Raw genomic sequence first — 26,978 nt, 5'->3', positions numbered from 1 at the left:
TTAAAGTTTGTCATTTTTCATTTAGACTATACCATGTACCCTTTCCTTTTAAAGGTTCAGTTTTTCTTTCATTTTGGGTAAATTTTCCTGTATGAAATTTCTGAATACTTTTAATGTTTCGTTTAGTAGTCTTCATCCTTTTATTAGAACTTCTTTGTCTTTCATATTTACCACCTGCTAATGTTGAAATGTTTTTTGTCTTTCGCTCTGTATTCGCAATTGTTTTTTCAAGTCTTTACTCCAAATTGCTAATTTGATTTTTATTCATATCTATTGTGTTTCTTGTTTCTAGTTTATTAAGTCTGCAACACTGTCATTTCAGTTCTCACTTTGTTTTCTTAGCAATGCATTTCATTCTGTCTGAGCTCTTTTTTTAATAGGATCTGTGTCCTTAAGTAATTCTATCCTATGAAGCGTTCATGGGGAGTCTGTTTCTGTTTGTGGCTAATGTTTTCTTCCAGACTGAATTCTTCAATCTCTTTCTCTTCTTTTTCCTGGGATGTATTTTAATAGTTGTATTGTTGTTTCTTGATACATTGCTCGTGCTTAACATGGGCCACTCCTTTTAAACCTGTTTTTTCTGATAATGTAAGAGCTAATTCTCCTTGACACCCTATCTACCTTAGTGTAACTAGTTTGTTTCTCCCATCTAAAATTCGAGGGCTATGTATTGTGTTCTCACCACTTCTTTCTAGCCTGAGGCATGAGGATGGTGGAAGAATAGAGATCTGCTAAGGTTGAGGTCTTTGCTTGGGGATGTGGGCTCTGATCTCTGTCTTCTAAGATCCTCTTATTGATCTTGTATCAGGGCCTACTTAACCCAGCCAAGGATGTATCTCATCCAAAGTGAGGACTTTGGCTAGTACTGTGCTGTTAGGTGGCAAACCCTGGTGATCCTCTCTAACTTTACTGATAGTCCTATAAAGGATTTTTCTTTTAATGGTTTTGTTCTTTGACTTCTCAGTTCTGCTTCTTACCTGCTCATTCTACCTCTCTCCAAATTATGAATTATTAGGGAAAATTCTCAAGATTTTGTTCGTCGACCTTTTTTCCTCAATATTGCTTCTGGGATGTAGGGACAAGGCTTGGAGACAAGCCTTTGCTAGACTATATGGTGCCTTTATGCAAATTACAAAATAGCGCCCTTTGGGGTGTGGGGGCACAGCTTGCCAACTGGGACAGATTGACTTTCATCCTCCATTCACCTCCTCAGCTAAGCACCCTTGAGTAGGGATAATCTACCCAATCATGCTCAAAGTCTTGTTAGGAGATAGACCTCATCCCACCAAAATTTTCTGTTTTTTGCTTTGATTATCATTTATAAAGTTTATGACATAATTTTATGTCCTTTTTGTTATTAGGTTATAAGTATAGAATTTTGGGCTATTTTATTTTTTCATTTTGTTAGATAATTGTGATCCTATCTCACTTTGCCATCTTTATTGAAAAATCCTCATACGTGTGTTTTCAAATTGGATATTATGAAGCATAATTTTAAAAACAATCTTTGATTTAAGGAAAGTATATTCTTTAGTAGCAATGAGAAAAATAGAATTTGGTATTGTAGGAAACAAACATCATTGTTTGATGATGAATTTTTAGTTTTTGATTGTTACATGTGGTTTATCTTGATGGAAAAATGTCTTTTCAATGTTATTTAAAAGTTGTTTAAAATATTATCTTTTTAAACATTGCTTTAGGAGTATCCGATTTTAATCTTCGTGTTGCATTGCAAACACTTTTGAAAGAGTACTGTGACGTGTGCAAATCTCCCAAAGAGAACAAGTTTTGTAGTTTTCTGCAGACATCTAAGGTTCGACCTAGGAAGAAAGCAAGAAAGTACCTGTATGCAGTAGGTAAGAACGTTTAAAAAGGTAATAGAAATTATCTTTATTTTCAGGATCAAAACCTTTTAATATTTTGTTGTTACTACTATACATGTCAGAATATGCAGAGGTGTCAAATAGTCATATTTAATTTTCATACAGGCTACAGATTTATAGACTGTGTTTATATAATACAGGTGGCGCATCTAAGAATAAATTATTATTAAGTTATTGTCAAAAACTGATTAAAGAAATGCTACTTTAAAAGTTAAAAATTTGAATTCTAATGAAAAATAAGGAAAATGAATCTCGAAATTTTGAACTATTCACAGTGTCTTAAATGGTCATTAGGGATGATAGGAACCAGTGGTCTCCAAAATGTGGTTGTGCAGGATAATCCATAGGAGTATCAGATGAAAATATTAAAACCTCTTTTCATCTTTATTTTAAAAAGCATTAAACTTTATCAATATTTGATATATATAGATAGATTGTTCAGATTTATATATGTAGTATAATTTATATCTACTTTATGTATAATTTGTAATTTTATATATGCTATAATATATAAATATGTGATTTCCGAGTGCACGCTAAAATTTTTTTACTGATGAGATGTGCAGTCAGACAAGGATTTCAACTCACTTTTTTTTTCCCCCTTTTTCTCCCCAAAGCCCCAGTAGATAGTTGTATGTCATAGTTGTACATCCCTCTAGTTGCTGTATGTGGGACGCCGCCTCAGCACGGCAGGACAAGCGGTGCGCCGATGCGCGCCACCAGCAGCGAAGCGCGCACACCTAACTGCTAAGGCATGGGGCTGGCCCCTCAACTCACTATTTTGAGTTGAAAAAGATACTAATAGAAGTCGTAATGAAACTTCCTAACTAGACGGATAACCAGCTCCTAGATTTATCTTTTATTTAACATTCTTTTATAACGAAGACCAGGTGGTAGAGCACTGTGGTTAACCTTATTGCATTTAAGCCATAATCTTTCAGGACTTGGCACATTTAAAAATGATATATGTGTATACGGCAGGCCCTAAAGCACTTATTTCTTGCTATGAGATAGTTATACTGAATGTATAGTGCCTCGTTAGTGCCATTTTCACATTTAGCAGTAAGGGATTTGCTGTGTACCTCCTTTCATTCCTTTGTTCAGGTGGATATACTCGGTTGCAGGGGGGTCGTTGGAGTGATAGCAGAGCCCTCAGCTGTGTAGAACGTTTTGACACCTTTAGCCAATACTGGACCACTGTGTCTTCACTTCATCAGGCTCGATGCGGACTGGGAGTAGCAGTTCTGGGAGGGATGGTCTATGCTATTGGAGGTAATAATGAAAATGTCTTATTTCCCTTATTAGTCTCTAGCTATAAGTTGGCTGCATTCTTATATACCTTATACATGTATATTACTAGGTACTATGGGGTATACATAAATATAATTGTAGCCAATAAATATTTATTAAGTGAATGAAAGAAAGAAAAAGGAAACACAAGATATTAAATACTTCAGACCAGAGGGATACTGTGATTTATCACAAGACAGAATACTTAGGTTTGGTTTTAATAAAAACTTGTTTATAAAATAGGGCACCAAAATTTAGGTCAGCATTTATGATAAAATATTTAAAAATTATGAAAGCTGCATTATGAATCATTTTTAATTAACCAAGTTATCTGGAGAGTGAAATATATAAAACCAAGTTAGCTAGACATTGCGGTATAGTTCTTGATTGAAGTCAGTATGTTTTCTGAAACTATTATTATGAATTGTAAAATGATAAATGAATAAAATTAAATAAAAGGAGATTTGAATGTTGGAGGGAAATAATTATCAGAGAAGGATCTAAAGAGAAATGCTAACACGGTTCATATCAATATTTGCTTCTGGTTAACTTGTCTTTATAGCAACAAGCCTAGGTAGATCCTCTCTAACCCTTATAGTTTATCTTTCTGCTTTATTTCTATGCATCAGTCTAAAACACTAAAAATTGTATATCAAAAATTTTATTATTTTCTGACTATGATACTGTCAGTTTAAAATGAGAGAGATATAGAGAATATTTGATTTTTATTTATCCTTTGGAGGGAACATAATTGTCATTCAAAAACTGTTCATTAAATCAATAAATGTCATGGTGCATCCGAAAATCCCCACAAAGAAATTAAAGTTTTAAGCAGTAACTTTCTGTCAGCATCAAGACCATAATTCTATACTCTTTGACTAGAACTCTAATAGTTCTTCTTATGTACATTTTGGCAATTGTGTATGGTTTCATTGCATGAACTCTCCTGTTTAACCTAGGGTTACAGTGTGCTGTGTGACATTTGCATCTATACATATCCCCTTTCCTGATGCCACAGAAGTACTTATGGGAGCCCTTCAAAAATGCTATGACTTTGTCAGCTATTATTAATACTATCAACATTGCTATCTTAAGATATTTCTTTTTTTTTTTTGCTTGAGGAAGATTAGCACTGAGCTAACATCTGTGCCAATTTTCCTCTACTTTATATGTGGGTTGCCGCCACAGTGTGGCTGACGAGTGGCATAGGTCTGTGCCTGGGATCTGAACTCATGAACCTGGGCTGCCGAAGTGGAACACGCTGAACTTTAACCACAATGCCATGGGGCCAGCCCCCAGATATTTCTTAATATATCATTTTAAAATAATTTTTTATTGTCAAAGTAATTCAGGTTTATGGTAGAAAGTTTTGCTAAAACTGTAGCATATGAAAAAGAAAATAAAAATCACTCATACTATAGTCACACCATCCAGAGAAAATTGCAGTTAATAGTTTGGTTTATTTCCTCCTAGATATATACATATCTGGGTTAATATTCTAAATACTATTTTTTAAATTAAGATATAATTCATATACCATAAAATTCATCCTTTAGAGTATACAGTTCAGTTGTTTTTAGTATATTTACAAAGTTTTGCAACCATCATCACTAGTTCCGGAACATTTTCATCACTGCAAAGAGAAACACTGTCCCCATTAGCAGTCACTCCCCATCCCCACTCCCACCCATAGCAACCACTAATCTACTTTCTGTCTCTCTGGATTTGCCTATTCTGGACATTTCATGTATGGTGTTTTGTGTCTGGCTTCTTTCATTTAGCACAATGTTTTCAAGGTTCATCTATGTCATAGCATATATCAGTACCTCATTTCTTTTTATGGCTTAATAACATTCCATTGTGTGGTTACTAGCATATTTTTTTTCCGTTCATCAAATGGTGATGGACATTTGGGTTGTTGCTACTTTGTGGCTGATGTGAATGAAGCTGCTGTGAACATTCGTGTACAAGTTTTTGTGTGGACATAGGTTTTCATTTCTCTTGGATATATACCTAGGAGTGGAATTGTTAGGTCATGTGGTAACACTATGTTTAACTTTTTGAGATATGTTTTGTGTGTGTGTGTGTGTGTGTGTGTGTGTGTGAGGGAGATCAGCCCTGAGCTAACATCCGATGCCAATCCTCCTCTTTTTTTACTGAGGAAGACTGGCCCGGGGCTAATATCCGTGGCCATCTTCCTCTACTTTATATGGGACACCACCACAGCATGGCTTGACAAGCGGTGCGTCGGTGTGAGCCCAGGATCCCAGCCTGCGAACCCCGGGCTGCCGCAGCGGAGTGCGCACACTTAACTGCTGTGCCACGGGGCTGGCCCTGATATGTTTCGTTTTTAACTTTTTTTTTTTTATTTAATTAAAATACTTACTTTTAACTATTCAAGTAATAAGTGGCTACATTGTCATTGTTAAAACATCCAATGCAATAATAGTTGAAATCTGTCTTAACTACAGACTGTAACTACCTCCTCAGTAATCCCTCTTGAAAGCTCCAGTGGAACTCATTGTAATCAATATTGTATGTGTTGTTCTAGATCTTTTTCTATTCTTGCTTTCATATATATGTGGAAAAAAATATATATATGTTTATTTTATATAGGTTTTAAAATATATAATTGGTATCTTACTATAGGTTTCCAAAATGTCCTTTTTCACTTTATAATATTTGTAGGAGGAGATCTTTACTAATCAGTGTATAGAGATAGACCTCATTTAAAAAATTTTTCCATAAAGTATTTTATATTGTGGGTATGCTGTAATGTATTTAACTTTTCTCTTGTTGATGGACATTTGTTTCCAAATTCTTGCTACTACAAGTAGTGCTCCAATGAACATCATTGTATATATGCCTCCTTATGCGTGTGTATGAGTATTTCAGTAAGTATGTGTTGAGAAGTGAAATTGCTGAGTCAGTGGTTAAGCATAATTGTGGTTTTAATAGTTAATACCAGTTGCCTCCACCAACAACAGAAGAGAGTACTTGTTTCTTTACTCCATTGCCAATGCTATATATTATCAAACTTCGAAAATTTTTGCCAATCTGATAGGTAAAAAATAGTATCTTGGGGATGGCCCGGTGGTGTAGTGGTTAAGTTCACGTGCTCTGCTTTGGCGGCTCAGGGTTCTCAGGTTCGAATTCCGGGCGCAGACCAATGCACTGCTCATCAAGCCATGTGCGGTGGCGTCCCATATACAAAATAGAGGAAGATGGGCATAGATGTTAGCTCAGAGCCGATCTTCCTCACAAAAAAATAATAATAATAAATAATAGTATCTTTTGTTTGTTTTTGTGAGGAAGATCGGCTCTGAGCTAACTTCTGATGCCAATCCTCCTCTTTTTGCCGAGGAAGACTGGCCCTGGGCTAACATCTGTGCCCATCTTCCTCTACTCTATATGGGACGCTGCCCCAGCATGACTTTACAAGCGGTGCATCGGTGCATGCCCGGGATCTGAATCTGCGAACCCTGGACTGCCGAAGTGGAGTGTGCGCAGTTAACCAGTACGCCACCAGGCCGGCCCCCATAGTATCTTATTTTTATTTGCATTTTCTATATTATAAGTGAGGTTGAGCATCTTTTTACATGTTTATTGGCCAGTTGTATTTTGTCTTCTGTGAATTACCACTTCATATTGTTTGCCTGCTTTTCTGTCTGGTTCTCATATCTATCAGTCTACCTGTATCACTGCTCATAGACTCGTTTTCTCCTCTTACTGTGGATGAACTGTTTCTACCCCTGTTGTCTCCACCTGTGTACCAGATCCTATCCCCTCTCACTAATTCAGAGATCTTGTTCTTGTAATTATCCCTGCCCTACAGCATCATCAGGTTTTTCCTCTCTACTGAATGATTTCCATTAACAAAGAAGTTGCTGTAATATCTCCCATCTTAAAAAATAAACAAATCCTTCCTTGACCCCATGTGCTTCTCCAGCTACTGCCTCATTTCTCTGCTTCCTTGATAGAAAACTAAAGAGTTGTCTTCATTTGCCTCCCACTCTATTGAACCAACTCCAATCAGGCTGTGTGATTTTCATCCCCATTAGTCCACTGAGACCATTCTTGTAAGTGTCACCAAAGTCCTCATCATTGCCGAAACCAGGGCTCAATTCTCAGTCCTCATCTTATTGAATCTCTCAGAATCATTTGACACATTACTTTCTACTTCTTGAAGTGCCTCCCTGTTTTATAATGTAGGTTTTATTATTTTTCAGGTATGATGAGGCCAACACATCAGGAGACAATGTTCCCAAGAGGAGGGGACACACCTTGCCACACTACGCTACACCACCTTTTGGGTGGGTGGGTGGGTCAGTGGCTGAGGGTGTGTCATATGGGGAAGCACCAGGGTCAGAAGGCGGAGGGAATGGGAGGAAAACGTGGTCAAGAACTTTATTGTGGTTTCTACAGGAAGGAATGGATGAGGCAGAGTAAGTAGATATAGGATTAGCTAGTTTGAATAATTTCAGCAGGCTCTGAGGGCATAGGGGTAGTTCCTAGTTGTCTGGTACCTGGCCCTGGAGTGATTAGGGTAGGGGAGTAGTAATAAAGGATGGATTGATTAGTTGTATTTGAAAGGCATACTTGCAGGTGAGTCTTTTACTGTCTTTAAAAATTGGCTAGCCCTCAGAGGGGCAGTCTCTCCAGAGTCAGCAAGGCCCTAGATGTCAAAGCATCAGAAATACAGAAAATAAAAAGGCATGATTAATACACATTCTCCTTTTTTGTTTTTTTGCTTCTGGATTGATGAGTACCCTGGTTTCTTCCTACTTCACTGGCAATTGCTTCTCAGTGTTTTCTGTTGGATCCTCTTTCTCTTTCAAACCTCTAAATGCGAATGTCCCAAGACTCAGTTCTGAAGTGACTGTTCTATCTACATTTCTCTCTTGGTGATCTTATCTAGTCTCGTGCCTTTAAATACTGTCTATGTACTGATGTCTCTCAAATTTATATGAATTCCAGACTTGTATATATAACTGTCTGTTTATCCTCACTTGAATGTCTAATATGTATGTCAAACTCAACATGTCTAAACCAAACTGTTTGATTTCCTCATTTCCTCGATCTGTTTCTCTCCCAGGGTTTGCCATCTAGTAGATGATAACCACCATTCACCCCGTGGCTCAGGACAAAATTTCAGTCATCCTTGGTACCTCTCTTTCTTCACACCCCACATCCAATCCATCAATGTATGTGCAGATATATATATACGCTCAACTACTATAATACTCTAATCTCCTTGTTTCTATTTTTATTTCCCTAAAGTCTATTCCGTACATTGTGGCCTGAGATATTTTTCTAAAATTTAGGTCTGATCATGTTATTGCCCTGTTCTCAACCCTATATTGGCTTTCTGTTCACCCTTCAGATAAAGTCTAGTCTTCATCATAGCCTACAAGGCCCTTACATGATCTGGCTCCTGTCTATGTCTCAAATCTCACTTCCTGTCATTCTCTCCCTCATTATGTCTTAGCTACGCATCCTTCTTGCCTTTTTCTTGGAAAAATTACCTGAGTTCTAGTATAATTGCTTCAATTTTGTCAGTCATAAAAGGAGGACCTGAAACCTGTTTGAATACTCAGTGGTGGCTACAATTTCAACAGAGAATGATAAATTTGCTCTTGTTATTGTTGAACTCATGTTTGAGAAATCTTCAATGGCCTATCTTTATGGGTTTTTAAGTTTTTTTCTACCAGTTGGAGAATATAAACAATATTATTTAAAAACTAGATCTCTGATAATGACCTTGCTATTGGGCTTTCTTAAGCCTATGTAAGAAGTCCATCAGCAGTAAGTTTTGTTCTGTCTCTATCCTGACTGAACTCAGAAGATCAGAATACGGTTATCTTCCCAGGACTCCCAGTGCATTTCATAGTGCAATTTAGGTCTTCACTATTAAGCCTTGTAGTGTTTGCTGATTGATTATTATCTGCCCAGGTGGTTGTGATCCTTTAAACCACAAGAACCATTTTTTAACTTTTTCTGGCATTTATTAGGTGTTCAATAAACATAATTGTTGATTATATTAATTCATAAGGTTTACATTTTAAATTTTAGGATATGAAATATACATTAATGTATATAGAAAAATGCGTTTTATATATCTACAGTTTGATAAATAATTGAAGAAACTTTTAGGATAATCATTTCCCTTTGTTTCTTTATACTTTTCACCACCTATGTAGGCTCTCCTAAGCAATACACTTAAGTTTGCCTATTTTTGAACTCTAAATAAATTTTGTAAATATTCTTGGTCTGTTTTGTCCAACATTATGTTCCTGAGATTTATTCATGTTGTTTCTTACTGTACAGTTTCCTATTGTATACCATGGACTGTATCAAAATTTATTCATTCTCTTATTGTGAGACATTTGTATAGTTTTAAGTTACCAACTTGATTTAGCCATTCTAAATAATTGATAGACATTTGGATTGTTTCCAGCTTTTGACTATTAACAACAATGCTGCTGTCGGAACTCTTGTATGTATCAACAGGTTCCCTGTGCATGAGTTTCTCTAGGCCTCTCATATACCCAGGAGTGGAATGCTGGGTCATAAAGTATTCAGATCTTCAATTTTACTAGATAATGCAAAACTGTGTTCAAAAGTGGCTGTATTATTTTACACTGCACTTATTTACACAAACTCTTGGTATCGTCAGACTTTAAAATTTTTGCCTATTAGTGGAAATATAGTGATATCTCATTGTGGTTTTAATTTTCATTTCCCTCATGAGAAATGATATTGAGCACTTTTCCTTGTTATTTAGCCATTTGGATTTCTTCTTTTAGGAAGTGACTTTTTTGGTTTTTTGGCCCATGTTAACAAACGTCTGTATTATTAATTAGTTGGTGTGTCAGGGGTCCTCAAGACCACCCCCAGATTCAGTGATTTGCTAGAAGGACTCACAAGACTTAGCATGTAGTTATACTCACAGCTAAGATTTATTACAGTGAAAGGTTAGAAAACAAAATCAGTGAAGGGAAAAGGTGCATGGGGTAAAGTCTGGAGGAAACAATTGAAGCTTCCAGGAGTCCTCTCCCAATGGAGTCACACAGGACGTGCTTAATTCCTCCAGCAGTAAGTTGTGACAGCATGTAGGAAGTGTAGTCTGTTAGAGCAATTCATTAGAGACACATTGCCCCAGGTTTTTATTGGAGGCCCGTCATATAGGATCTCTCTTCCTAGCACATACCAAAATTCCAGACTCTCAGAAGGAGAGCTTTTATTCAGCATAAACCACATGTCTGTACAAACAGGTTAGGCACAGTGAACCACTCTTATCATTTAGGGAAATTTTTATATCATTGTAGGGAACTGTTTCCTGTCCATGTTCCCAGACTCCAACTAAGAGTCAACCTTGAAAGCAGGCCTTTCTAAGGATAGGTAGTCTCAGGCCTGCTATGTTAACCCTTTGCTGCAAGGTAGGAGTTTTGTATACATTCAGGATTCTAGGCCCCCATAAAGTTATATGTGCTGCAAATATCTTTTCCTACTCTGCTGCTGCTTCATCTTTTATCTTCTTTATGGTATCTTTTGATAAACAGATGTTTTTAATTTTAATGTAGCCAACTGAATTATTTTTTTCCCTTGATGGTTAGTGTTTCTTGTATCTTTTTTTTTTTTTTTAAAGATTTTATTTATTTATTTATTTTCCCCCCAAAGCCCCAGTAGATAGTCGCATGTCATAGCTGCACATCCTTCTAGTTGCTGTATGTGGGACGCGGCCTCAGCATGGCCGGAGAAGCGGTGCGTCGGTGTGCGACCGGGACCCGAACCCGGGCCGCCAGCAGCGGAGCGCGCGCACTTAACCGCCAAGCCACGGGGCCAGCCCCTCTTGTATCTTTTTAAAGAAATCCTTCCCTGCTCCTGAGTCATGAGGATATATACCTTTATTGTTTTCTAAAATTCTGTGGTTTTGCCATTCACATTTATGTCTGTATTCTACGTGGAATTGGGTTTTTATGGATAGTATGAGTAGGGAAGTGGTTTCATTTTCCCCCATATGTATAACCAATTATCCCAGCATAAAAGACTTTTGTTTCCCCACTGCTCTGCAGTACAAACTCTGTCATATATAAAGTAATCATATGCGTGGATCTGTTTCTAGAATTTCTTTTCTGTTCCATTGGTCTTGCTGACTATCCCTATCTTAATTGCTATAGCTCTATTTTAAGTCTGATAAGCTTGTCTGATGGGGCAGTTTCTCCTTATTATTCTTTTCTTGGAGTGCATGGCTATTTTAGGCCTTTTGTACTTCTGTATAAATTTTAGAATCAGTTCATCAAATCTGTTTTTAGGAATAATACTGTATGATTACACTTATATGAGGTACTTAGAGTAGTCAAAATCATAAAGACAGAAAGTATAATGGTGGTTGCCGGGGTGGAGGGAAGGAAGGGATCCTATTGTTTAATAAGTATAGACTTTGAGTTTTACAAGATGAAAAGAGTTATGGGGATGGATGGTTGTGATGGCTGCACAACCATGTGAATGTGTTTATCATCACTGAACTGTACACTTAAAAATGGTTAAGATGGCAAATATTATGTATATTTTAACACGATAAAAAAGAAAGCAATTTTTTTTTTAATTGGGATTGCGTTAAATCTGTAAATCAGTTTGGGGATGATTGTCTTTGCATTGACTCTTCTAATTCATGAACATAATACATCTCTTCATTTATTTAGATATACCTTAATTTAAAATTTTACGTAAATAAAGTTTATAAATTTTATCCATGGAGGTCTTGTACATCTTTGATTAGATTTATTCCTAGGTATAGTATGTTTTAAAATTCTATTTTAAGTGATATCTTTTTAAAAATTTTTATTTTCTGTTTGTTGCTAGATAAGGATTACATTAAAACTCAAATAGTATCAGGGTCAGCTGTCCAAAATAATACATGAAAAAATATAGAAGTGTTAAAATGCAAATTGTATCCTTAAAAATTACATGGATTGTTTGGGTGGTAGAATTAGAAATAGGTAATATGAAAATTGTGACTTTGCTTCATTAAGTGGACTTTAATAAATAACAGTGCTGTGGATTCAAAATAACACTTGCTAGGACATGATAGTTGAATTTCTGACAACATGAAATGCTACTGAATATTGTATTATGGTTCTAGGCTGTTAGTATTACTAAACTTTCTCATACATGTCTCTTTTATTTAACTCAGGTGAAAAGGATTCAATGATTTTTGACTGTACTGAATGCTATGATCCAGTTACTAAACAGTGGACAACTGTAGCTTCAATGAATCAACCCCGCTGTGGCTTAGGAGTCTGTGTGTGTTATGGGGCTATCTATGCTTTGGGTAATTAGATCTAATATTATTTTATAATTGTAATTATATCTAATATTTAAATTTATTATTAACTTCTTAATCAGATTCTGATTACTTTAGAAATTTTCCTTCTGTCCTGTAAGAAACTTGTATGTTTTCTGCTTTATAAATTTTTTTTTCTATGTGAAATAAGGAATTATAGCTCTAACAAATGGCTTGGAGATGTTTTCCTGAGGTATTGCCGAATGAGCAAACAAAAATGAAGAAAAATGTACATAATATGGTCCTAGTTTATAAAATAATGACTGAAAACCCCCCAAATATGATTTTATTATGTATTGTATGTCTGTATGAGATTATCAGCTTTATAAATCCTTATTCTCAAAATTGTATTACTTGGGGAATATTGTCAAATGTGGAGTTCTTGGAAGGAGGTGGAGATAAAATATAGATGAGCTGTCCATTGAAGCACTTTAGCTGACTAGTTAAATCTCACGATTAGGATAACCATTCTGAATATGCAGAAGTTGTTTCAGAAGGTAGTTTTGCAAAATACCATATTTCCTATGCAATATGTTGAAGTTTTTGTTGTTGTTTTGTTTTTTATTTTTATTTTTTTGTGAGGAAGATCAGCCCTGAGCTAACATCTGCCAATCCTCCTCTTTTTGCTGAAGAAGACTGGCCCTGGGCCAACATCCATGCCCATCTCCCTCTACTTTATATGGGACGCCGCCAGAGCATGGCTTGACAAGCAGTGCATCAGTGCGCGCCTGGGATCCGAACCTGGGCTGCCACAGTGGAGCGCGCACACTTAACTGCTACGCCACTGGGCAGGCCATGTTGTTTTGTTTTTTAAATCTCTAGTGAAAACTAGGCAGAGAGTTAAAAGACCCAAGTTCTACTCACAGATTCTAACTTTCCATGTGATTTTGGACAAATAACTTCTCTGGTCCATGTGATAATCATCCATGATATGAAGTTGTCAGATGAGATGTTTTCTAAGGTGTTTTCATGAATAAGATTTGTCTATCCCAGAAGTAACTTTTCTGTTTGGTTACAGGTGGATGGGTTGGAGCTGAGATAGGGAACACCATTGAACGATTTGATCCTGATGAAAATAAATGGGAAGTAGTTGGCAACATGGCTATGTCACGCTACTACTTTGGGTGCTGTGAAATGCAAGGTGTAATTGCTTTATAAAATATTTTTCCTGAAAATATATTTTTTTAAAAAGCTGAGCTTGAGGCTTTATTTTCACAGAAGTATATTTTATGTCTGTTAGTATTGAATGATTGACACTAACAGTATGGAAGTTCTGCTTTCAACCTCTTATATCTTTTAACTTCTTGTATCTTTATTTCTGTATTGCCAAAATAGTCAGTTTTTTCCAAAATAAACAAAGCTAGAATTAAATTCAAGATAGGCAAAAATACCTGACTAGCAAAATAAGCATTTGAACTGTCATCTATTGTTGTCATTTTCTGTCCTATGCAGGCCTTAGTATATCTAAATAGGGAGAGAATATCAAAAACAGTCTTCATAGTCTCTTCTTATAGGCTTCTTCAGTGTTTTTTAACAGGGTACATTGTGATTCAGTCCACATAGAATATAATGCTATGGCAGATTTGAAAAATGTTGTACTGTGTATTAAAATAGTGTACCGACATTATTTTAATTGTCTCCTATACCCTAAGAGGTAGTTAGTAAGCACTGTCAGATAGAACCTGATTTTCTGTGTAGTTGGAGAGCAGATTTATATGTACCTGTAGAGTAGGAAGCAGTCTGCCTGTTATATGACAACTCAGCCTGCTGTGTTCCCAGCTCAAGTTCTTTCTGCTTTGTGAGTACTTTCTCAGATTTCCACTAGCATTTAAATGTTCAAACTATGATGTTTGAACGTTTGAACATTGAAAATGTTCAAAAATGGTGCAGACTATATTCTATTGTTTAATATTAGTGTTCTCTAGTTGTTTTATATTTATTCTTTTTATCTTCCCATCTAAAATCATAGAGCTAGAGAGGCATCTTGGAGATTATCTATTTCAACCCCTTTATTTATAGATGAGGAAGCTAAAGATCAGGAAGGTTGTGAGTTGTCTTTTCTCATAGCTGGTTACTGGCAAAGCTGGAGCTAGAATCCAAGTTTACTAACATTTAGCTCACGTTTTTAAAAATGCCATTCTTTATAACTTATAATTCCCTACTCTAGACCATGGGAAACAACACTGGGCACTCAAAAATAATTGTAGATTGTCAGAACCATTAGTTTCAAATCAAATTTATTTATTTATTTATTTATTTATTTATGAGGAAAATCAGCCCTGAGCTAACATCTGCCAATCTGCCTCTTTTTGCTGAGGAAGACTGGCCCTGGGCCAACATCTGTGCCCATCTTCCTCTACTTTATATGGGATGCCGCCACAGCATGGCTTGCCAAGCGGTGCGTCACTGCACACCTGGGATCCGAACCAGCGAACCCCGGGCCACCGCAGCAGAGCACATGCACTTAACCGCTTGCGCCACCGGGCCGGCCCCTCAAATCACATTTAATAAGGAACTCTCTGTGAATTACGTTCTATTGTACTCTAGTAATTGATCCTGTTACCTTAATGTAGCCATATAACTATTCTAATTTAAATTCAGTTCTCTATTTTATGTCCGTCTGAGCAGCAGGTAGGCTGTCACCAAATAGGACCACATCATTCCCAGTTTAAGTGCATGACATTTTTTAGGGGGAAAAAAATCCCTGTCCCTTTCCTTCTTTACCTATGTGTGGCAGCAGTGGATCTGGAACTTGAGATCATCAAGCAGACAATAAGATGGAAAATGCTTGTCTAATAAATTATTTTGTTATGGCATCATTAAGTTCTTTGGAAATTCAATGCTGCTTTAAATTTCATACCCCTAATTCTTTGTAACATGCTTAAATGTGAGCTGTGATAAACTAGACAGAAGTCGATTTTCTCTGTTAAAGAATATTATAAACCCTTCATTAAATATAGCATCAGCATAGCAAACTTAAATCACAACTATTACTTTTTATAATTATTTATATCCTATTTTCTATAGCATCTGAGCAAAAATATTCCATTTCCAGGTTTAATTTATGTAGTTGGGGGCATCAGCAATGAAGGAATAGAGCTTCGTTCTTTTGAAGTTTATGATCCACTTTCCAAGCGTTGGTCTCCACTTCCTCCAATGGGAACCAGGAGAGCATATCTTGGAGTGGCTGTACTCAATGACTGCATCTATTCTATTGGCGGGTGGAATGAGACACAAGGTGCTCTTCATACTGTAGAAAAATATTCCTTCGAAGAGGTAGGTTGGATGGTTTCAAATATTTAGTATCCTGTTATTCTTTTAATGTCTGTAAGACCTGTAGTGATATGCATTCTGTCATTCATGATATTGATCATTTATAGGTTTTTTCTGTCTTTTTTCTTTTCAAAGAACCAACTTTGGTGTCATTGACTTTTTTTATTGATTATCCATCTTTTATTTCATTGATTTCTGTTCCTCTTTTCTTTTTCTGTTTGTTTTGGGTTTAATTTGCTCTTCTTTTTCTAGATTCTCAAAGTGGAAGCTTAGATGATTGATTTTAGACCTTTCTTTTTCTATGATGTAAACCTTTAAAGTTATAAATCGTTTTCAAGCACTGCTTTAATTGCATCACACACATTTTGATATGTTGTGTTTTAATTAGCATTTATCTCAAAATATCTTATTATTTCCCTGGTAATTTCCTCTTTGACCAGTGGGTTGTTAGAAATATGTTATTTAACTTCAAAATATTTGGAGATTTATTGATTTCTAATTTAATTCCATTTGATGAAAGAGCATACTTTGAAGGATTTCTGTCTTGGGAAATGTTTCATGTACACCTGAAAAGAATTTGTATTCTGCTGTTGTTGAGTGTAGTCTTCTATTAATGTCAATTAATAGAAGGTTGGTCAAGTTGGTTAGTGTTGTTCAAGCCTTCCCTGGTCTTTCCAACTTGTCCAATTGTTGTGTCAATTACTAAGAAAGAAGTGTTGAAATCTCCATCTGTAACTATGAAGTTGTCTGTTTCTCCTTTCATTCTATCAGGTTTTGCTTCACATATTTTGAATCTCTGTTGTTAAGTGTGTATATATTAAGATTATTATGTCTTTTTGATGAATTGATTTTTTTATAGTTATGAAATGTTTTTCTTTATCTCTGGTAATATTCTTTGTTCTGAAGTCTACTTTGTCTGATATTAATGTAACCATTAATGTAGTCAAGCTATCTTTTGATTACTATTTTCATAGTATATCTTTTTCTTTCCTTCTACTTTAAATCTATCTATGTCTTTACAAACTGCATCTTTTGTAAGATAAGATATAGTTGTGGTCTGTTTTTTTTGTTTTTTTTTTTGGTTTTTTTTGCTGAGGAAGACCGGCCCTGAGCTAACATCTATTGCCAATCCTCCTCCTTTTTTTTCCCCAAAGCCCCCCAGTAGATAGTTGTATGTCATAGCTGCACATCCTTCTAGTTGCTGTATGTGGGACACGGCCTCAGCATGGCCGGAGAAGCAGTGCGTCGGTGTGCGCCCGGGATCCGAACCCAGGCCGCCAGTAGCAGAGCGTGCACACTTAACCGCTAAGCCACTGGGCCGGCCCATGTGTGGTCTGTTTTTTAATCCAGTTTGACAGTCTCTGACTTTCAAATGGAGTCTTTGGAGTTTTTACTATTTATATGTAATGTAATTGTAGATATGGTTAGGTTTTAGTCTCCGATTTTGCTGTAATTGTAGATAAGGTTGGGTTTTAGTCTCCTATTTTGCTGTTTTTCTATTTATACAATCTATTCTTTGATCCCTTTTTTCCCTCTTTTCTGTCTTCATGTTGATTGTTTTAGCATTCTATTTTACCTCTTTTATTGTCCAATTAACTGTATCTCGTTTCCTTTTTCTTGTGGTTGTGTTAGAGTTTACATTATATATTAAATGTATTTACATTATATATATTTTTAATGTATCAAATCTACCTTCAAATAATATCATACCACTTCACTTTTAATGTAAGAAACTTACAAAAACATATTTTCATTTCCTCATCCCATCCTTTGTGCAATTGTTGTACATTTTATTTCTATGTAAGTCCTAAACCCAAAAATACAGTGTTGTTATATTTGCTTAAACAGTCAATTGTATTTAAAATAAATTTTTAGTGAGAAAACCTTTGATATTATGCATATTACCATTTCTAGTTCTATTCATTCTTTTGTGTAGAACTAAGTTTCTGTCTCATATCATTGTCTCTTAGCCTGTGGAACTAACTTAATATTTATTTTAGTGCTAGTCTGCTGGCAGTGATTCTCTTAGCTTTCATTTTCTGAAACTCTTTTTTTCCACCTTGTTTTTGAAAGGTATTTTGCTGAGGATAGAATTTTAGGTTACTTTTTTTCTCCGATCATCTTAAAAGAGTTGTTTACTTATCTTCTTGCATTGTTTCTGATGGGAAGTCAGTAGTCATTCTTGTAGTCGTGTATGTAATGTATCTTTTTTTCTTTGGCGGCTTTTAGGATTTTCTCTTTATTGTGGGTTTCTAGTAATTTGATTATGGTGTGTCTTGGAGTTTTGTTGTTTAAACTGCTTGGAATTCATTGAACTTCTTGAATCTGTGGAATTATAGCTTCCATCAAATTGGAATGTTTTTAGTCATATTTCTTTAAGTATTCTCCTGCTCTCTTTCTGGGACTACAATAATATGCATGTAAGACCACTTGATATTGTTTCACAGGTCAGTGAGGCTGTTAATTTTTTTTCCCGTCTTTTTACTATCTCTCTGCTTCAGTTTGTTTTTGTTTTTCAGCTTTATTGAGGTATAATTGACAAATAAAAATTGTATATATTTAGTGTTGCCACCATGGAAAACAGTATGGAGATTCCTTAGAAAATTAAGAAGTACCGTATGATCCAGCTATTCCACTTCTGGATATCTATCTGAAGAATACAAAAACACTAATTCAAAAAGATATAGGCATCCCTATGTTCACTGCAGCATTGTTTACAATAGCCAAGATATGGAAACAACCTAAGTGTCCATCGATGGATGAAAGGATAAAGAAGATGTGGTATATATACACAATGGAATACTACTCAGCCATAGAAAAAAGAATGAAATCTTGCCATTGGCAACAACATGGATGGACCTTGAGGGTATTATGCTAAGTAAAATAAGTCAGATGGAGAAAAACAAATACTGTATGATTTCACTCATGTGGAATCCAAAAAGAAATAAAACAAATGAACAAACAAAACAAAACAGAAACAAACTCATAGATACAGAGAATAGATTGGTGGTTACCAGAGGAGTTGGGGGTGGGTGAAATGGGTGAAGGGCATCAAGTGTATACTGATAGATGGTAACTAGACTTTTGGTGGTGATCACTTTGCAGTGTATACAGATGTCAAATTATAATGATGTAAACCTAAAACTTATATAATGTTGTATACCAGTTTTACCTCAATTTAAAAAAATTGTATATATTTAATGTGTACAATGTGATGTTTTGATATACATATACATTATGAAATAATTACCACAATCAAGCTAATTAACATATCTATCACATCACATAGTTCCCTTTTCCTTTTTTTGCGTGTAATGAGAGCACTTAAGATCTGCTTCCTTAGCAAATTTCAAGTATATAATCAGTATTATTAACTATAGTCACCATGTTGTCTATTAGATCTCCAGAACTTATTAATCCTGTGTAATTGAAACTTTATTCTCTGTGGTTCAGTTGGATACTTTCTCTTGCTATGTCTTCAAGTTCGTTAATCTTCTGCAGTGTCTAAGCTTCTAATTTGCAGTGTCTAATCCCATTTAGGGAATTTTTCAGATATTATATTTTTTACTTCTAGAAGATCGTTTTGGTTTTTTTTTTAATGTCTTCCATTTCTCTCCTCATCATGTTCATGTTTTCCTTTAGATTCCTTTTTTTTTTTTTTAAGATTTTATTTATTTTTTCCCTCCAAAGCCCCAGTAGATTGTTGTTTGTCATAGCTGCACATCCTTCTAGTTGCTGTATGTGGGACGCGGCCTCAGCACGGCCGGAGAAGCGGTGCGTCCGTGCGCGCCCGGGATCCAAACCCGGGCTGCCAGCAGCGGAGCGCACGCACTTAACCACTAAGCCACGGGGCCAGCCCTAGATTCTTGAATATATTTGTAATATCTGTTTTAAAGTCCTTGTCTGCTAATTCCATCATCTCTGTCATTTTTGGATCTGTCTGTTGAAATTTTTTCTTCCCAGTTTAAGTCACATTTTTCCTACTTTTCACATTTCTAGTAACTTTTCATTAGATGCTGGACATTGTGAATATTATGTTGCTGAGTATTTGGATTTTGTTTTCTTCCTTTAAGAAGAGTTTAGTTTTGGTAAGCAGTTAAATTATTTGTAAATCAGATGGATTCTTTTGATACTTGTTTTTAAGCTTTGTAGGGAAGGTTTAGAGTTGCCTTTCCTTTAGGTCTAGTTTAGCCCTACCACTAAAGCATGACCCTTCTTGAGTCTCAGCTGAATATCCTAGCTGTTCAACAAGGTCTCTTCATTTTGTCTGGTCAGAACTGGAATATCATCCAGCCTTATGTGAGCTCTGGGAATTGTTCAGTTTATAACTTCTCTAAAGGAAAACTGTTTCTCTACTTACAATACTTTTGACAACAAATGTGTAGGTTTTCTAGATCAAGCTGTTCTACAGTTCTCTGTGGACACTAACTCAGTGTCCTACAAGTCAATTCAGTTCTGACACCAATTACCCTACAGGTTAAAGGTTCAGTCCCACAAGACTGCCCCCAACTTTAGACACCAGTCTCAAGTAGTGGGTCCTTAGGTTAACCACTGACTTGGTTACGTTGTCTGAGTTGGCTCCAAATCAGAGATTCCCATGATCCATTCCTCAGGTTCAATAATTTGCTATAATAGCTCACAGAACTCAGGAAAACACTTTATTTACTATTACTGGTTTATTATAAAGGATATTATAAAGGATGCAAATAAATAGCCAGATAAAGAGATACATAGGGTGAGGTCCAGAAGGATATCAAGTGCAGGAGCTTCTGTCTCTGAAGAGTTTGGGGGGGTGTGCCACTCTTTTGGCACATGTATGTGTTCACCAGTCTGGAAGCTCTTGGAACCCCATAGTTTAGGGATTTTTATGGTGGCTTCATCATATAGGCATGATCAATTATTAATTCAACCTCTAGCCCCACTCTCCTCCCCGAATGATAAGGGTTGGAGCTGAAAGTTCCAAGCTTCTAATCCTGGTTTAGTCTTTCTGTCCCCATCCTGAAGCTATTCAGGAGCCCACCAAGAGTTGCCTCATTAGAACAAAAGACACTCCTATCACCCAGGAAATTCCAATGGATTTAGGAGCTCTGTGTCAGGAATTGGGGTCAGAGACCAAATATATATTTTTTATTGTGTCATATCCTCTCCTTAGTTGTTCTTTGCCTGTTCTCATGGAGTCTCACTTTATGTGTGCCCAGATTAGCAGTATTCAGCCAAAGACACAATGGGACCTGTATCCTCTGGCACTCTTCCTTGCAAATCGCAGCTGCTTCAACCTCTCTAAACTCTGATCTCTGTCTCCTAAATCAGCTGGCTGTCATGCTCTGCTTGGGATCTCCTTCTGTGTACTGTTGTGCAGAAAGCCCCTCCAGGCAGAAAGTCTGGACAACCATGGAGTTCACCTTGCTTGTTTCTTTTTCTCAGGGATCACAGTTTCGCATTGCCTGTTGTCCATTGTCTGAGAACTTTGTTTCATATGTTTTGTCCAGTTTTCTAAGTTTTTATGGCAGGAAGGCAGTCATGGCTGAAAGTGGAACTCTTTCCTGTGTCCTTTTGACATGTTCCCATTATTCATTGAGCATTTCTTTACTTTCTGGCATAATAAAATATTTCTAGCTCACCTTGTGCTTTCTCTGCTCCAGCCCTGGAATCAGCCATTTCTCCAAGAAGCTCCAGTTCCTCTTAGTGAAGGACAGTATTTAGAAACCAAGATCTAGGCACCCAGAGTACTCATTGCTACTGGGGTATTGCTGCTTCTAGGAACTCTCAGTAAATAGAGCTGGGAAATATATATGTATATGTGCATATGTATTCACACACATGTTCATTTATAAGTATTTCTATATCTGTGCCTGTATATTATAAAACCATGAGTTCATAATGATAGTTCCAATTCCAGTACAACACCTTAGATTCTTTCAGGCCTTCCCCTTTCTATGTTTGTAAATACCTTCTTTGTCAGTTAAAAATTTGATTCCCATTGTTCTCAATATATTTACTTATTTGTTCATTCAGTTTACTTATTTGTTAAATGAAACAAATCTCCCTACCACACCAGCTGCCTTCTTTACCTGCCACCTCTATATATTACCCATCCTGTTATTGCCCATATGAGCTCCCTGATGTTCTCTCATGCCCTCAGTTACTGGGCTGACTCAGTTATGCTAGGAAGGGAAGAGAAGAGAAAGATAGGGAATGGTAGGTTGTATTTTCATTGAGTCACTGTTCTATCATGCATTTTTTCATTTATTCATTCACAAATATAGACTTCTTAGTATGTATGGATCAGGTTCTATGCCTGAGGAAACAAAGGCAAACCAAATATACAAGATGGCCCAGCTCAGCCTAAATTCTAGGGGAGAATATTGAGAAATAAATAGATAAACAATTGCATTACAATTTGTTAGGTGCTGGGATAATGAAGTCCAAGGTGTCTTATGCCGTAGACTTATAGGTTAAACCAGTTTTTTTGCAAATTAATTTCCATGGATTACTAATTTTTTGCATTGTTAATAGGAATTGGGACACATGAGTTTCCTTGGTCAATTATATTTAGGGAAAGTTGGGTTAACCAAAGTTAAATAAGTTTCTTTACCACAGGACTTCTTTACACTGTACAATAACATGCTTTATTAATCTTTATGCTAAGTCTCTCAAATTTAATTGACCACACAACCCTTGCTTTTGTTTGTAGATGTTTGTGGAACATCTTGGGGAAAAAGTGTTTCAGGGAACATGTTTTGAGAAATATGGATTAATGTTATTTGAGTTTTATAGTTCTTAAACTGCTTCTCGTTATTAAAACCTTCAAAATCTTTAAGGTATTTTCTCTTTTCCCTCTTTTTTTAAGTAGAAATAATTTTATTAACAGTTTTATTGAGATATAATTGACATACCCAACATTTGAGTTGTTTTAACTTTTTGGCTATTATCAACAATGCTGCTATGAACATTCATGTACACATTTTTGTGAGGATGTATGTTTTCATTTCTCTTGAGTATATACCTAGGAGTGGAATTGCTGGATCATATGATAATTCTATGTTTAACCTTTTTGAGGACTGCCCAGAGGTTTTCTAAAGTGACTACACCATTTTACATAACCATCAGCAGTCTATGAGGGTTCCAATTTCTCCATATCCACTGCTTGTTATTATGTTATTGTTTATCTTTTTGATTATAGCTGTCCTAGTAGGTGTGAATTGGTATCTCATTGTGGTTTTGATTCCTATTTCCCTGATGGTTAATGATATTAAGCATCTTTTCGTGTGCTTATTGGTTATTTGTATATCTTGTCTGAAGAAAAATCTATGCAAGTTTTGTCCAGTTTAAAATGGATTATTTGTCTTTTTATTGAATTTTTTTGTGTGTGAATTTTTTATTCCAGAAACATCAGTGCTTGGTTTACTATGAAACATTTTTCCTCCTTATCATTTTTTCAAATTTAATTTTTAATTTTTTAATTGAGGTCATAATAGTTTATAACATTGTGAAATTTCAGTAGTACATTATTGTTTGTCAGTCACCATATAAATGTGCCCCTTCACCCGTTGTGTCCATCCCCCAACCCCCTTCCCCTCTGGTAACCACTAAACTGTTCTCTTTGACTGTGTGTTAGTTTATCTTCCACGTATGAGTGAAATCATATGGTGTTTGTCTGGCTTATTTTGCTTAACATAAAACCCTCAAGGTCCATCCATGTTGTTGCAAATGGAACAATTTTATCTTTTTTATGGCTGAGTAGTTTTCCATTGTATATTTATACCACATCTTTATCCAGTCATCAGTTGATGGGCACTTGGGTTGCTTCCACTTCTTGGCTATAGTGAATAATGCTGCAGTGAACATAGGGGTGCATAAGTCTCTTTGAATTGTTGATTTCAAGTTCTTTGGGTAAATACCTAGTAGTGGGATAGCTGGGTCATATGGTATTTCTACTTTTAATTTTTTGAGAAATCTCCATATTGTTATCCATAGTGGCTACACCAGTTTGCAGTCCCACCAGCAGTGTTTGAAGGTTCTATTTTCTCTACATCCTCTCCAACATTTGTTCTTTTATGTCTTGGTGATTATGGCCATTCTAACGGGTGTAAGGTGACATCTTAGTGTAGTTTTTTTTGTTTTGATTTTTTATTTGTTTGTGTTTTTTTGGTGAGGAAGATTAGCCCTGAGCTAACATCTGTTGCCAATCCCTCTCTCTCCAGACTGCTGATTCTCTCCTCCGTAATATCAGCTCTGTTATTCAGGGAATCCAGATTTTTCTTTATTGCATCTATTGTGTTTCATCTCCAATATTTCTTTTTTTAATTTTATTTATTTATTTTTCCCCCAAAGCCCCAGTAGATAGTTGTATGTCATAGTTGCACATCCTTCTAGTTGCTGTATGTGGGACGCAGCCTCAGCATGGCCGGAGAAGCGGTGCGTCGGTGCGTGCCCGGGATCCGAACCTGGGCCGCCAGCAGCGGAGCGCGCGCACTCAACCGCTAAGCCACGGGGCCGGCCCCTCATCTCCAATATTTCTGATTGGTTTTTCTTTATAGTTTCAATCTCTTTTGTGAAGAAGTTCCTGATTTAATTGAACTATCTGTATTTTTTTGTAACTTGTTGAGTCTTTTTTATGATAGCTGTTTTGACTTATCTGTCATTTAAATTATAAATTTCTGTGCCTTTAGCATTGATTTCTGGGTGCTTCTCATTTTCCTTCTGGTCTGGAGTATTAATATATTTTTTCATGCTGTTTGACGGTGTGGATTTGTGCCTCCACATAGTGGTAGTATCTGGTCACAGTTTCCACCTGCTGCCGCTGGGTGGGGGTCAAGAGCTATATATTCTGAGCCCAACGCAATCTGCAGCCTCCTTGCTCATAGCTGCTGCTTTTCTGTCATACGCATGGGCTGGGCGGTCTGGCCAACCTGCTAAGCTGGAGCACCAGGCGGGAGGAGGGGTGCTTTCTTTTGCCTGCGTGATCCCCTGGGGCTTCTCGCTCTGCCCTGGCTATCTGGTCTCCTGCGGTGCTCGCTTGATGATGACACCCTGCAATAGCTTAGTTATCTCTGTGTGGGGCTTTCCCACTGGCTGTGAGGGAACTTGGAGAGCAAAGGTGTTCCTGCAGAGCACTGCCCCTCCCCCCTCTTCTCTCAGAGCTGTGCCACTCCTGGGGTTGCTGCCATTCGGGAGGAAGAGGAGACCCCCTTACCTCCTTCCACTTCCTCCACGGGTCCAGCACCTCCACCTTCAGACATATGGCTATGTGGGTCTCTCAGACGTCTTTTGTGTTACATGAATGTCCTCTGTTAGTATATGAATGTCCTTTTTGTTGTATCTTAGAAGGGAGAGTCTAAGGGGAGCGCTCACTCCTCTATGATGCTGACGTCACTCCTTATTATTGAATTTTTATGAGTTCTCTATATATTCTAGATGCAAGTCCTTTGTCAGATATGTGATTTACAAAAATTTTCTCCCATTCTATGGTTTTCTTCACTTTCTTGATGGTATCCTTAAAAGCACAAATTTTTAAATTTTGATGTCCAATTTATTTTTTATTTTGTCACGTGCTCTTGGTGTCAAAACTAAGAAACCATTGCTTAACCCAAGGTCCTGAAGATTTATGCCTATGGTTTTTTCTTAGAATTTTATAGTTTTAGGTTTATATTTAGGTCTTTGATTCATTTTTTTTTTGAGGAAGATTAGCCCTGAGCTAACATCTGTTGCCAATCCTCCTCTTTTTTGCTGAGGAAGATTGGCCCTGGGCTAACATCCGTGCCCATCTTACTCTACTTTATATGGGACACCGCCACAGCATGGCTTGATAATTGGTAGGTAGATCCTCGCCAGGAATCCAAACCTGCAAACCGTGGGCTGCTGAAGCAGATCACGTGACTTGACTGCTATGCCACCGGGCTGGCCCCGAGGTCTTTGATTCATTTTTGAGTTAATTTTTGTATGTGGTGTGAGTAGGGATCCACCATTCTTTCGCATGGTGCTAAACCAGTTGTCCCAGTACCATTTGTTGAAAAGACTATTCTTTCTCATTGGATTGTCTTGGCACCTCTGTTGGAAATCAGTTGACCATAAATGTGAGGGCTTATTTCTGGGCTCTCAATTCCATTCATTTACTATGTGTTTATCTTTATGCCAATACCACACTGTCTTAGTTACTATAGCTTTGTAGTAAGTTTTGGAATTGGAAAGTGTGAGTCCTCCAACTTTGTACTTTCTTTAAAAAATTTGTTTGGAAAAAAAAAAAATTGGTTTGGAACAAAAAAAAAAATTGGTTTGGCTATTCTGGGTCCCTGAATTCCATGTGAATTTTAGGATCAGTTTTTCAATTTCTACAAAAAAGCCAGCTGGGTTTTGATAGGGATTACATTAAATCTGAGATCAATTTGGGGAGTATGGCCATCTTAGCAATATTATGTCTTTCCATCTTGAACATGGGATGTCTTTCCATTTATTTAGATCTTCTTCAGTTTGTTTCAACAATGTTTTATAGTATTTAGTTCCTTCCACTTTCTTGGTTAAATTTACTCCTAAGTATTTTATTCCTTTTGATGCTATTGTAAATTGAATTTTTAAATTTCATGTTCAGATTTTTCATTGCTAGTGTATAGAAGTTCAATTGATTTTTGTGTATTGATCTTATATCCTGAAACCCTGCAGCAGTCATACTCTTAATGGTTTTTTTGTGGATTCCTTAAGATTTTCTATATTCAAGATAATGTCATCTATAAATAGAGATCATTTTACTTTTTCTCTTCCAATCTAGATGCCTTTTATTTTATCTTCTTTCCTAATTGCCCTGGCTGGAACCGCTAGTACAATGTTGGATAGAAGTGGCAAGAGTGGAATTCTTATCTTGTTTTAAAGCATGATTTTGAGTCTCATTTCTGACAAGTTTCAAACTTTTGTGGTATTTCAAATTCCTTTCACCTTCTATGTGATCTTATTTGGGAATATAGAAAGTGAACTTTCTGAGGGCATTTTCTGTTGTTTATCTTTCTGTCTGGCTCAAAATGAATAGATTTTCATTCCAAAGGAAGTGCTTATTAGTAATGAGTTACCTTGGTTTTTCATGCATAAATCTGAAATATTATTGTTCTTTACCATCTACTAAAGTCCTACATTATAGATCCAAACCCTAAAGATAATATTATAAAGCATGTTTCTGATTTTACAGAGTTTATTGT

At 36.4% G+C, this 26,978-nt stretch overlaps 1 protein-coding gene across 4 annotated transcripts in view; it reads left to right on the top strand.

The window, feature by feature from the left end:
* Positions 1-26,978, top strand: part of IPP (intracisternal A particle-promoted polypeptide) — a 42,435-nt gene that overhangs the window by 11,772 nt on the left and 3,685 nt on the right. Inside the window, exons 3-8 of one of the 4 annotated variants that reach the window (XM_058552251.1) lie at positions 1,701-1,856; positions 2,988-3,155; positions 12,370-12,507; positions 13,538-13,660; positions 15,575-15,795; positions 18,356-21,412. In XM_058552251.1, coding sequence (XP_058408234.1) covers positions 1,701-1,856; positions 2,988-3,155; positions 12,370-12,507; positions 13,538-13,660; positions 15,575-15,795; positions 18,356-18,400 — 851 coding nt within the window. In that variant the 3' untranslated portion in view covers positions 18,401-21,412. Of the gene's footprint in view, positions 1-1,700; positions 1,857-2,987; positions 3,156-12,369; positions 12,508-13,537; positions 13,661-15,574; positions 15,796-18,311; positions 18,336-18,355; positions 21,413-26,978 lie in introns of those variants that run through there. The other 3 variants (XM_058552252.1, XM_058552249.1, XM_058552250.1) reach the window with 3 other exon arrangements.

This window comes from Diceros bicornis, chromosome 13 (genome assembly GCF_020826845.1).
Source record: "Diceros bicornis minor isolate mBicDic1 chromosome 13, mDicBic1.mat.cur, whole genome shotgun sequence".
Classification (NCBI taxonomy): Eukaryota; Metazoa; Chordata; class Mammalia; order Perissodactyla; family Rhinocerotidae; genus Diceros; species Diceros bicornis.
Note: the sequence above shows the minus strand (reverse complement) of the source record. Positions and strands in the feature narration are given on the sequence as shown.